The 14,172-nt window shown below is 31.7% G+C and overlaps 1 protein-coding gene across 4 annotated transcripts in view; it reads left to right on the top strand.

Moving 5' to 3' along the window:
* Nucleotides 1-2,763: 2,763 nt before the first annotated feature.
* Nucleotides 2,764-14,172, top strand: part of LOC129291838 (uncharacterized) — a 33,720-nt gene continuing 22,311 nt past the window's right edge. For all 4 annotated transcript variants that reach the window (XR_008588774.1, XM_054929386.1, XM_054929387.1 and 1 more), the window contains exons 1-4: nt 2,764-2,904; nt 3,749-3,787; nt 9,346-9,422; nt 9,961-10,069. Coding sequence is in view for 3 of the 4 variants with exons in the window: in XM_054929386.1 (XP_054785361.1) it covers nt 3,760-3,787; nt 9,346-9,422; nt 9,961-10,069 (214 nt within the window). In the remaining variant the exon portion in view is untranslated. The remainder of the gene's footprint in view (nt 2,905-3,748; nt 3,788-9,345; nt 9,423-9,960; nt 10,070-14,172) is intronic.

The following is a 14,172-nucleotide window of genomic DNA, read 5'->3' as shown; positions in this document are numbered from 1 at the left end:
CATTGAGTTATTTATAAGATTATTTATTCAAATCTAGGAACTGGCAACTTAATCTACTATAATTTGCAATTTTACATCCCAATTTTATTTATGAATATAATCTCAATATTTATTTTTCTCATGAGAATTTACTTGTTCAATTCCAAGAATTTGTAATTTACTCTATTTAAATTGCATTTCCACTTACCTTAGTTTGCAATTTGAGTTCCAAATTTTATTTAGAGATTGAATCAGAATGCTAGTTGGTAACGTTAGTTTGTTTGCCCTTGGTGCGCCATAGTTAAAACATAGCTAGCTTGGTATCCGTGAACATCACACTCATACTGTTTTGTGGTTTTAAGCCACTCTTGCTCAGTTTTTTAATTATCCTTGTAGATTATATGTTCATGCTTGTTTCATGGCTTCAAGCTATACTTGTTTCATGGAATCTAGTGTAACATCCCAAAAATTAAGCTAAGTGTTTAAGAATAAATTAGAAATTAATTTTAATTAATGTGGGGTTAAATTTAGGTGCTTTTTCTAGCCTTGACTGCTCACGATGGATCTCATTGGAAATGGTTGTGGCTTCTGTTTACCACTACTCATGGTTAGAACCTTCAATAATCTTAATTGCCCTTAGTTGAAAAACAGATGTAGGAACTCATTTAAGTGAGTTCAACCATGGACAAATGAAATTTTAACGTGCACAACTGCCTGTGGTCAAACTGGCAGATTTGCATTTTAAATAGCTGAAAAATGCAAAAAACAAGAAAGAAAAGAGCAACAACGAGAGAGGGCCATTAGGATTGTGCTAGGGTAAGGATTTTCAGCCAATTGAGAGTGATTTGAAGCTAAAAATCAATTGGGGTAAGTTTCTAATCACTTCCTTTTCCTTTCTAGCTAGTTTTCAATTAGGGTTTTAGATTTTCTCTCCTCTTGATTTGGAATTTCTGGTTGTTCTTGTCTTGGGGGACATTTTGTTTGTGATAGATTGATGAAATGGAGTTAATGGGAGTGTATAATTGTTACTAGAATAGTTGGCGTGAATTATTTGAGATTTATGTCCGATTTTTAGGTGTTTAAGCAAACCCTAAGATATGATGGGTAAATGTGTAGATTAACTTAGAAGATAATGCTTTTAGTTAGATTCATTAGGGTCTAATAAAGCTAAGGGGACCCTTAGATTGCAAGGTTATCTAGTAAAATGAATTTTGGCAATTTTTTTAGTTAAATGGGTAATTAGGAAAATTGTGTTTGTGATAGACATTGATTTTGAGTTGTCTAATTGTAGACTAAACTCTCTTGAGATCTTGGAGCATCTAATTTAGGAGCTTAGAATTGGATTGAATCTACAAGTGCTTCTTTTGAGTGACTTAAGAGGTGGATCTAACTGGGAACCTAAATTCCTTCATATGCTTTTTTAAGTGTTCTTGGTATTTAAAATTTATGAAATTGCATGTTAAGTATGAAAAAGCCATATTATGCTTTTAGAAAATGTGTAAAGTGATTATGAATTGAATTGTTGAAAGTTGTGGATAAATTGAGTAAATTATGTTATATTGTGAATTATGAGCATGAATTGGGATTTATTGAGAACTATGCCTATGTTATTTTTTGTAATTAAGTACAACGACTGAAAGTATGAACACGTCGGCAGGTGATAATATATTATTATGCATGGTTGAGTTTGAGAACATTGATGGCATGATTGTAAAAGTGAAATGGGTAGGAGTTCACCTTAGATAAAAGATTGTTGCACTATAAGTCTATACGGAATGGACAACACTTAGATAGCTCCGAATGTTGGATAGTTGTGGTACTAACTCCAGCAGGAGTTTGTGGTGTGGTTCTAGTTTAGCCAATGAAATGTACTTTGGGAGTAAGTATGTGTTATTGGCAATAACTATGATACCTTATAGGAATTCAATTAACAAGTGAGTTCAATATCACAGATTTTTTTTTAAGCTGTCATATTTTGGACATATAATATTTTAATTTTTTATTATTGTATTTTGATAATTATTTTGGATTTTAAATCTTTTTGTCACTATTTGAGTTGAATTCAATCTTTTGATCCTTTAATATCATTCCCCTAATTTAAACCATTTAATTCATTTTCTTTAAGAATTTCAAATCACACTTATGATGATGAAGATAGGAGGACTTCATTGATGGTAAAATTTGTAAATACCTTCATACATGAAATTCTAGGCTTTAATCCTGTTATGATATTGGTATTCTCTCTTCACCTAACTCACTAAATTTTTTTTGTCAAATGCGAAGGGGAAAACGACACAAAATTAAATTAAGCCCAAAGCTATATCAAAACTCCTCATGACCCATGAACTCCCTGATCAACATCGCACATACTTGCCTATGAAAAGCATCTCCATAAATTCTTATTAGTTATTACGAGTCAACATACCACCAGCAATAATGGTCTATATTCAATAATTAATGTCATCGTTCTTTGGGAGCCGCTCGCGATAATGCCAAACTTTTTTTTTTTTAAGCATTGCTGATAGATACAAAGATTTTAATTTCGTCAAATTAAATGATTCCGTAATCATAAATAATCTAATGGTTGGCAAAAAAAAAAAAAAAAGATCCAATGGAATTTGATTCAGCCTTTTGTTTTATATATGACTAGATGCATATGCATGTTCTCACTATGTAAAATAATTCAACTTGATTTATCTTTATTTATTTATTTATTATTTTCACCTTCCATCATCATTTAAGATTTAAATACCGTGAAATGATTTGTTTCGGATTGATGACTGACTTGATTTTTCAGTTTCCTATCCTGTCCAAGACACTGTGCTTCATTAGGTTGTTATCAGATGTCCCCAAACGGACCATAAGAGATTATATTCGTTTTGCTTTGTGAATAAGTATCTTCATCGTATCGCCTTTGGTGAAAAGGTATTCCCATTCTCTTTTAGGATAAAAATTGTCTGTTTAAAGAGATATACAATGCTCTATTTTTTCTTCGCAATTTTGTATATTCGACTGATCCAAATCTCGAGTAATGTTACTCATTTGAACAATATTTGATGAGAAGGAAGAGGAAGATGCAAGGAGGTTGAAGACTAATAGAGATCTATACTGATCTATAGCGTCTTTCCTATGTTTAAGAAAATATTATTGTCTAGAATGAAATGAAACCTCATTCTATCCCCTTTGCTATTCTCTCTTATGGATCGTTTATATCAAATTTTAGTGGTTGATATTTCATTATTTATCTTTTAAATTTTTACATCTCAATTATTTTTTGAAAAAAAATATTAAATCTGAAATCGTTTTAATTTGATCGGAGCATTCTAGATTGAGAAAACAATAGGAAGAGAAGAAAGAAAAGAAAATGTAACCGCCGCCGGAATTGTTTATATATGTTTCACTAGTTACTCTTTTGCTTATGTCTTCCTCCACCTTTTGATAGATTTAGTCCGTAATTTGCCTTTCACTTTAAACAATTTTACTTTATTACACTACCTTATTGTTTAATCATTTTATCATAGAATTGATCATAACACTGTGACTCCACTCTCTTATCATTAGACTTGACATTTGGATCATTATAGTCATTTCTCAAAAGATATTAATGCTAGAAAAGTCTCAAGGACATGAAAACATTATCACATTTCATGAGAACTCATTGTCACTTGCATATTTTAGGAGTGTTTTTCAATCATTTTTCCTTTTATCCTTTTCCCTCTTTTGTTTTGTTTATTTTCTTAAAAAAATGAGGAGGCAGCTTTCTGTGTAGGGCATATTTCCATGATGGAAGCGAGGCCTAATCAAGAAGGTAATTTCTCCAATTCTATTATCCAATAAAAAAAATTATTCCAATTCTTCATAACCTAAGAATCATTACTGCTCCTTTTTTATAAGTAAAAGTATTACCTCTCCATTTCAAATTATAAGGCACTTTTGAAAAAGATTCGGCATCCTAAAATATAAGGTACTTTGATAATATCAAAGTTTCATTAAATATGCTTGTTCTAAAATTACCCTTTCTCTCTTTATTTAATATTCATCTTCTCTCTTTTCAATATATTAAATGAGGGTATTTTTGAAAGTTTATATTTTTATTTTGAAAAATAAGCTTGTTAAATATATTTAATAAGGTTTGTTAGTATATGAGATTTTGTGTAAAGATGTGTTATAATTTGGGATAAAGGGAGTATTAGTATTAACATTTTGGGTCAAATGACTTTCTGGTCCCTTAAATATTTTGGTATACTTTGAGTGTTAACATTATTGCAATGTTGTCATTGGACTAACAAACAACAACATTGAACATTAACTCCAAAAAAGGAGCATGTTTGATTGACTTGTGACATGCTGCCTAGGTGAAGAAAGAAATTGAATCAAAGGACATTTTTACCCATGGAATATTTGTGATGGGGAAAAAAAAAAACAGCTAGCACCTTAAAGTGTTAATTATGTGGATTAATTGGCATCCTCATTTTTTAACTGAAACATGTCTCATAATATTTAAGGGATCACGCTTGTAAAAACTAAGTATTTATTAATAAAAAAAAGTTTATCAAGTCAGAATAACAGTCAGTCAACTAATAATATTGTCACATGTTGTATATATAATAGCCATGCATGTATCTTTAGTCTTTATACTTCCAAATATTTATCTATATTTTTCTTTAAAATTTTTATTTTTGATTTAGTTTTAATAAAGATCGTAAAAGTGCTTTATTCTTTGTCATTTTCTCTACAAAATGAATTTATATTCTTAGATATTAAATAAATCTAGAGTAATTTGGTGACGACGACCTATGGTAATATTTTTTTTTTTTAAATTGGAGAGAAGGCAACCTCCCACTATCTTACCTTTCAATTTTTATATTCTAATAATACAATGATATTTACTAACAAAAATGGATTTAACCTCATTTTACATATTTAATTTTGCAAAATAATATTTTATAAAATATTACGCTAATGTTATGTTTAATATGTAAGACTAAAAATATATTAAATTAATTATTACAGGCCTCACCATGGTTTAATAATTATTGACCATTAAATTAGTATATCACCTGATTTAATGACCATTCTAATTTTTAGGCTCATTTTTATAAAAGTTGATGCTTGATAAATTGGCTTTTTTTTTTTGGGAAATTCGGTTTTGAAGCTCGTCCCTAAAAAGGGGCTCAAGCCCGAGCAATCCTCTACACCTATTTTCCTTTTTCTTCCCCCAATTTTAAAACGCATTGTTTGGTAGATTCGCCACAAGGGTTTAAGTATGTGTATTTTTGAAGTTATTTCTTCTTTTCCCTATAACATTTCACAGACGAAGTGATTTTCAGTTTGTCACACACAAGGGTTTATACTTACCATTTTTGATCAAGTTTCTAGATCTGATTGATGAAGTTTTTGGATCTTCATTTTAAACTTAGACTTGATCAAGGTTTAGGATATGGATTTGTATTTATTTATTTCTTTGATTAAGAATTTATTTATTTTGAATTTTCAGAAATTTTAATTTGTACTATTATAAATTATTATATTGATTTTTTTTAAAATTGTTTAAAATAAAATGGGCTTATGAGCCAGGCCCTGAGTCTTTTAAATAAGGGCCATGTTTCATAAATCAATCATTTTTAAGAAATCAAGCTTTAGGACCTAAGTCCATATGGGCTCAACCTGCCTATTTTCTAGCTTTATGAATAATGTATGTTGTGAATGAACTCGATGGTCCTACACATGGGGTAGGTCCCAATTTTGTTTTGGTTGCGAGATAATTCTCTTTTCTTGTCTTTTCATTGCCACATTACACACTAAATTTCCTCCCTTCTAAGAGGGGAGTCTTTCCATTTTCTTATCATCCTTTTCCCTTTATTTCACAATCCCAATCATAACCATAGATATTACTACATTAAATGGATTTGTTTTAGTCCATAGATTTAATGAATGGTCATGATTGTCGTAATACTTGCCCAAGTGTTAGCAAAAACACATCACAATTTAAGGAACAAACTATGGTTAAGGAGATAATCCTAAAACCAATTTAAGAGACAACCCATTTCAATCATTAAACTAATCCCACCATAGCAAAATAGACATGTGAAACAATTTAGAATAGTCTAAAGAATTCCATTTAGTGTATGGAAGCAAAAACTAGGCTAAATTGGGGGGAAAAATTGCTGTCATGACAACACCTCCTAGGCCAATTTCCACAAGAAGTCATTTCACCATCCGACGTTCAATTGAAGTGATTTTAGAGCCCACACATCACTTCTAAAGAGAACTACTAGTGTGCTAAATTTGAGAAAATCCAACAGTTAGATTAAACCATGTGCAAGTTACAAATACAGGCATTGTTGTTGTCATGACAGCTTTATTTTATTGTCATGATAGCATCTTTAGACTAACTTTTGGAGTGCACTATTTCTCCATTTAACGTCTGATCGTGGTGATTCTAAGGCTCGCATGAAGGTTATAAATAGTTTTAGTGACCTAAAATTTAGGAAAATCTAATGGCCAATTGAAATTTGAACACCCAGATGAAAAATTGTTGATTTTAGATAAAAACTATTTTTAAAGTTGTCTAAATCTCATCCTAATGGTCACAAACCTGTGGGAATACTTAGACACGTCGAATAGGACTAGGAGTATCTAATAGAACAGTGAAGTGCTAGAAAAACCTCTTACATCAAAATTTGATCATCTTGGTGTTATTTCCCAAAATAGACCCTTAACCCCAAAATTCACAAAAATCATGCAAGGAAGGCCAAAAATCATTCCAACACCATATACGCATATAAATATACATGCTAGGCTCAGATATACTCGTAGGGCCCATGCACCCACTTTTCCTACCCAAGGTACTTGTTTGCACATACCACTAAATAGTCACAAATACATAATATGTAATACAACCTCTTTGCATTTTTGATTGTAGAATCTCTCTCTCTCTCTCTCTCTCCCCCTCACACACACATTAAAATAAAATATTTGCTTATAGTGAAAACTTGGTCTGCTATATGAATCTATTAAAATCACACACCATGACCAAGTTTCTTAGCCACAAGTCTACAAGCAAACAAACACCCAACACAGGCATACAAACTACACACATATCTACATTTATATACAACCACATCCTACTGGCACTTGAACCTAAATACATTAATTACAATGCACATGCTCAAAAGAAAGGGGTTGCTACTTTTTTACAATCCACAAACACAAACCCCTAGATCTGCTCTTTCCCCTGTCTATCACTAGATCCTTCACCTAGACTTGAAAATATAGAAAAGAAAGGGGTGAGACAACTATAGTTTTAGTAATAGAGAAATCTATATTTCTTATTATAAGGAAAGCCATGGTTGAGTAATAATAAATAATAGATTCAACATAGCATATAATTAAGCCATTTAGAATGCATGAATGCATGACATAGGCCAATATAGCCTTTTCTTTACTAACATAATGCCCCCTGGCACTTTCAGCTCACAAGTTAACCTTGTACCCACCTATACATCCATAGGCACAAAATATAATTTAAGGCATGATCCTTGTGCCCCTTTGACATGAATCTTGATTACTTGAAGCTAACTCCCTCTTAGAGCTAACCTAAGTTACTCTCCATGTGAGGGCTACTTTGACCTAGGCACTCAACTTCACACTTCACATGTCGGATTCCTTCCCTCATCGAGAGGTGTCAAATACTCAATCCACTAACCCCTTTAGTGTACTGAGCCCACAAATAAGTATAGCAATAATGAGTACTGGTAGTGTGCCATAGAATATTACAAGTCCACACCTTCATATTGGTGAACTCCCACCAAGATTATGCCTCCTATTCTTTTCTACCTTTCTCAAGTATTGACCACTTCAACACTCTAAGGTAGTATAGCATATATAATTCCTTCCTTAAGTGGTTCCTTAGCCTATTTAAGGTACCTTACCAAGTTTCACTTCTAATCTCTATAATCACAATGCATGCTGGCAAAACTTATTTCCATAAAGAATACCATTGTATAATAAATAGGAAAAACATTGATGCATTATTATAAAAGTAATACCCTATAAACCCTTATAAAACACATTTAATTGCATTCAATCATTTAGAATATGTAATGCATGCTAGCTAGTATTATTTACTCAAAAATAGCTAAATAAAGTAATAAAAAATTTAAGTTTTCCCTATTACCTTAACCCTTTTGTACCAAAAGGGTTCTCCTTATACAAGGATAAGACTCAGCTTATTCTTTAACCTCAAAGTAGGTTCCACCAACAATCTCTATGACTAGAGTGTAGTGGAGCTGCTACTCTTCAGCTCACAAACCACACCCCAAAAAAAGGAGTTTCAGCCTAGCTACTCACAAAGAAGAGAAGTAGAAATTTCAGACTAGAAAAATAAAAGATTTGAGCTTACTATGAACACACACATGGATGTCGAGCAACTAAGAAGGAAAGGAAGAAGAAAGACTAAACACGCACACACCCACACCTCAGACAGCCATGCAACAGAGCAGAAATGGAGAAGAAATTTAGCCACTCCACTCAACCAAAACATGTCAACTGCAAGGGAAAGGAACAGACACTTGCCGATGGTGAGAACCCAAGGTGCAATTCGACGGAGAAGAGCAAGGGAAGAACAAAAATTGGACGATCACTCACTCTCTCATTCTCTTGTTCTGTTTCATTTCTTTCCCTTTTTTTAAATTGATCCTTTTTCTTTTAAATTATAGGAATCATTTTTCTAATTACTAAATTATCCTTAATTTAATTAATTAATATTTTTTTATAATTCAAATTCGGGCTTTAAAAAAATTTGGGATGTTACAATTGTGGAAGTTGAGGAAAAAAGATGATTAAAAAAAAATAGAGAGACCCCTTCTCCTTCCCTTACATGAATTTTGCTAATATTAATTGATATCCAATAAAAAAAACTTCAGAGAGCACAATCTATGAAACCAAGTTGAAGAAAGAGTTAATTATTAGCTGAGAGAACTTAATTAAAAAAATAGATGATGAATTGCCTCTTGAATTTCTATGTCCATGAAATGGAGTATGTATTTATAGATTCCTATAATCTACTTCCTTATTTTTCATACAACATATATAGTTTATTTTTTAAAAAATAATTATGTCTCTTCTCCGCTTTTTTAAAAATCTTTTTCATGTGTAATGTATATTCTATTAAATTAAATTATTATATATTTCGTGCATGACATTCGTGGGAAAAATCTTAATGTTTGAGGCTGGCATAGTTTAATTCTACGCACAGCACACATTTCTACATTGAAGATTCAAAACTCTCTCCTCACTACTGAATCATACAACTTAAAGAGGAATATAATGTATAATTAATTCTTCGTTCACTTACTGCTTCAGAAACTAGGGAATCAATAGTTGATACCTCAGAAATTATATACGGCTTAGGCGCATGGGAAGCCGAAAAGGGAGATAAGGTAATATTCTTTTGTATTATTTTGCTTTCTCTTATATTGGTATATATTGTTATCCACAATTGATAAACTAGCTTCTGAAGTTTTGTATGCAAGTTAAATACTTGGTACACGAAGAAATATAATATTAAACTCTGTTGTGTTACTAACAAAATAAAAACGAATATTATAATATAAAAATTCACTTCGTTTGAACCATCAGCAAATGATTGTGAAGTCATTTCAAATTATTTATTTATATTGGCCTTGCAAGCAGCATGGTATTCCATCATTTTCTTGAAAGTATTTCATAATTTTGGCACGACAATTGAATATAACAAATGTTATTTGTTAAAATGTGGCACGAATTACCATATCAACAATGAATCTATAAAATATTTTTGACATTTAATATATCTTATCTCTGTGTATATTAATTTGAAGTATTTCAACAAGACATGGTGTGAAGTTTCTTTGCAGATCATGAAGCTGTGTATAATATTAATTCTTTATTTTCCATTTTAATCGAAATATATAAAATGCACGTATTCTTCATTTATAGGTTAGAATCAAGTGCCAACTTTATAGTGAGCGCGGAGAAGTTGAATATGAACCGGGACCTTTGGAATTGACTTTGGGTGTATGTGAGACAAAAGATACATATGGTAAAGGTATGTATCTGTTAAATAAGCTGACACCCAACTAGCTTTTTAGAGACTTCAACTAGCTTTTTAGAGCCATCACATTGCATGTGATATGAAGTTATTGTGAAAAAGAACTTTATCTATAGAACTCATTAAATGCTTGTTAGAACTCTACTACACGCATGCATGAGTTAAAACTTGCTTGTATGAGACTAATAGAAAGCCTTCTGTTTAGCTCATATGCTAATTATTGAGTGCATGCCTTCTGGAACTCTTGTGTGTTTGAGTTAGGCAGAAGCATCGGCTTTTCTAGAACTATGAATCACGCGAGGACTTAGGATAGAACTCGCTTGGGCAAGACTTAAAACTTGCCAAAAAGGGTAAGAAAAGAATTGAATACAACACTTAGAACAAATCATGTTTGGTTTAGGTGTTCAAGTCTTTCACTAGGCAAAACTTGAGTGTTATTAGATAGAAACACACATGGTTGATATTGAAACTCGTGAAAATGGGATTTCTTAGTCTCAAGTTGCATAAGTTATACTCATTTTCATGAGCAAGACAACTAGAACAAGTGGTGAATACAAGACCCTAAGTTAGTGGGGGCATAAATTATATAAAATGTAAAAATAATAAAACAATAATTATATATATATATATATATGTATATAGTTTTTCAAAATAATATTAGAAAAGGAAAATTAAAAATGATATTTTTATAAAAATAATTAAATCATAATGGATTCAATTTTAAAAACTAATAGGATTAAGTGAAATATAAAAAGACCCAATTTTTTTTTTAAATGCAAACACATTTTAGTTGGGTCTTGTTGGGCAATTGGTGCAGATTTTTAGAAGTTGTACCTACTCCTTGTACACTTTTCCAAGTTGAGGGGGGCATTTTGCCCATCCTCAACTGTATGTGCCTCCACCACTGACTAGAACTTGTGTGTATGGGAAGTCTAGAATCATGGTCTTCTCTGCCAATCTATTTTTCAAGTGTTTCAGCTTTGAAACTTGCGTGTTGAAATTAGACAGTCAACCTTCACTATGTAGCTCTAAAACTCGCATGCATCATATTGTAATTCATATGTTTTAGCATGGCAAAGCCTAAGGCTATTCTAGACTCTCTATGTGAGCATGCAAACTAGAACTTGTGAAAATGAATTCAACACACAAAAGCCAATTTCAGGCATTTCATCTAGAACACGCATGTTCCAACTGGAACTCATGAAAAACTAGGTTCAAACATTGAAGTGCTTTCTAAGTTAAAATTAATATATATATGCGAGCCTATGACTTGTCATTTCAAAAAGGTTTTCACCATTGAATGCAAATGCAAGATCTCTATAATGGTTTTTAACATTTGAACTAAGATCAAACCTAATAAATCTATTTCTTCTCTTGTTCTTGCTTCTTTGCTTTCTTTGGATGGTTTTATCATAATATTAATATCTCCAAAAGTAACAAAACCTTTTCTAAAATTTTGTATTCATCATAACAAAGTATATCCAACATTTTTGCACTTTTTGATGATGACAAAACTTAAGATTGATATTAGTATTATCAAAATATAATTTACTCCCCCTTAATATATAAATAACTCAATAAGTAATTTAGAGTAAAAATTTAAAACAAGAATACTAAAGAGATCAGAGCAAGGAAATAAAAACAACAACATACTGAAAAATTCATTTAATTGATAATCAAGAAGATTATATAAGTGTTAGTACATTTATCAATGAAAATTACAAAACCATAGTAGAAAAGCAAGCAACAGAGTGACAGAAAAATTTTGAAAACAATTAGGCAATAACTCTTTTGCTCTATCCCTTTACTTCTCCCATTTTTCCCACTTCAGCATCATCAAAAAGAGGGGATTTTTCCAACTTCCTGTTAGATGGCTCTCAATCTTCCTTTGAGCTCATAATCATAAATAAGAGGAAGGTTGGTGGAGGGGATTGATCGCTCTCACAAGTGCATGGGATCGATTTACTAATAAATCTAGAGTATTTCGAGTTGAACCCAGATGGAGATTGTGATCTTTGTTATTGAAAGAAAACAAATAACGGTTTTCAAAAGGATTTAATAACTAATTAAATAATGCAAATAAATTAGAAAAATGATAAAAGCGATAAACCAACCAATTAGAAAAGCGCCAGGATCAAGATTCACCTACTAAGATGGAAAACTATAATTTAGTTAATTTTCTTCCCTTTATTTTTTGTGACAATCATTTCTAATGTATCCTAATTATCTCTCAATATATTAGGGAGTATCTATATAAGGTTGAATTAACTCTCACTAATTCTATTGAGACCTTAAATAAACAAGTAAGCTACAATATAAGATACCACATATTCTTAGATTATGTCAAACTCAATTATTTGTGTCTATCTCTCTAGGTTTATAGGCTAACTATTCACCTCTCAGTTCTTTGAATAGCCCATAAACACATTATATACTGGCCACATAAATAATCAATAATGAAAATGAGAGAGATAAATATAAATAAAACAAAAATTCTCATAGACGAAAATTTATGTTCAATGGGAAAATAAACAAAAGCAATAACAAAAAAATTCATTCTAGCCAAGCTACTCCCTACCTTAACTCAGAGTTTAGTAAGAACTCATAGAGTTAAAACTACAATCCCAAATAAAAGACATAAAAAGATTATAAAGAAGAAGAAAAGAGAAAAATCTTCGAGTTTTGAAAAAAAATGCTCCGAAGTCCTTAATATGCCTCCTAGCTTTTGGATATGAGATTAGATCCTTTGAGAGGCTTTTGGGGGGTTTATTTATAATTAATTTGTCCCCCTTGGGCTTAAAATCTATCCAAATCATGTCTTATCTGATAAGCTGATATCTAATTTAAAATATAATCAAATTTTAATTTCTATTTTTGGCTTCTATGTTCACGTGCAGTCAAGGCAAGTTCATTTATGTCCACGCACGGTCCATTGATGAAGGACACTATTTGCGTGTTCCTTCACGTGTGGTCAAATGTTGAAGCTATAGAAAATTTACACCTCTATGGTTGGTCAAGTTCAAGACATGTTGGGACCATTGTGATTACGTCCTATTCTGTGATGATTGTGTCCACAAGCAGACACTTCTTTCAAGAGTTGGTACTTGGTTTTGACTATAGCCTTCACATTTTAAGTCATTTTTCATGCTATTTTGTCTCATTTTTCATGCATTAGTTAGTCAATAAAATAATACATAAATCTATGTAAAATATCTACTTATCAGGGACCACTACAAGAATCTCAAGGATAGGAGGGATTTGAGGAGGATGATAAACTACCATAATCCAAGAGGAAGGGTTACAAGGGTTCATGGTGGGTGATTGGTCAAGAGAATCCTCTTGAGCATCCAAATAGATAACCTTAGGAACTTTCTATTCTTCTCTTTCTTCCCCCTTATTAGTATTCATACAAGATGCCCTAACTTTAAAAGTTTCAGTAAATTAAATTAGCTTAAATAGATCTTTAATTTTTGTCTTCTTATCTCTAATTTCCTCAAGACCAAATATGTATTCTCTACTTTACTCAATATTCTTGTAAGCCTTTGTATCCTCAACTTCTTCTTTAATATAATCTCAACCTTAAACCTTAGAACTTTTTGTTTCTGATTTTCCTCTTGAGTCAGTAAGGGTGTGAAGTCATTAGTTAGAGTAATAAGAATAGTAAGCTTATGGGAATTCTTGGTCTTAGTGATAGATTGTTATGACTTTGATTCAATAATGGGTTGATAAGGAGATAGTGGTGGAGTTTTGTACTCTTTGGATGAAGAGGGAAGAAGATTCTTGGTTATGGACTTAATAATATCAAAGAGATCTTTCTCTAAGTCCTTAGTACCTTTATATGATTGAAAGGATTTTGGTGGAGAATGTAGAATTAGAAGAGGAATGGTCATCATATGGATTGGGTGAATTTTGCTAAGAGGGAGGGAGTGTTTTTTTGACTTTAGCTAGGTGACTTATGGCTTTGGCTTGGTGAGGAGTGATGATTAGAGGAGGAATAAAAACTCACATTCTCAATTATAAGAGGTGAGGGAGCCTTCTAGGTCAAGGGGTACAGTGTTGGTCACACTTGACTTTGGGATCTTAAAGTGATCCATGATAGC

The sequence above is a fragment of the Prosopis cineraria genome, unplaced genomic scaffold, assembly GCF_029017545.1.
Source record: "Prosopis cineraria cultivar Desert tree isolate PC_DT_omini unplaced genomic scaffold, ASM2901754v1 PC13, whole genome shotgun sequence".
NCBI classification, from domain to species: domain Eukaryota; kingdom Viridiplantae; phylum Streptophyta; class Magnoliopsida; order Fabales; family Fabaceae; genus Prosopis; species Prosopis cineraria.
The sequence above is the reverse complement of the archived record's forward strand: the minus strand, read 5'-3'. Positions and strand labels throughout refer to the sequence as shown.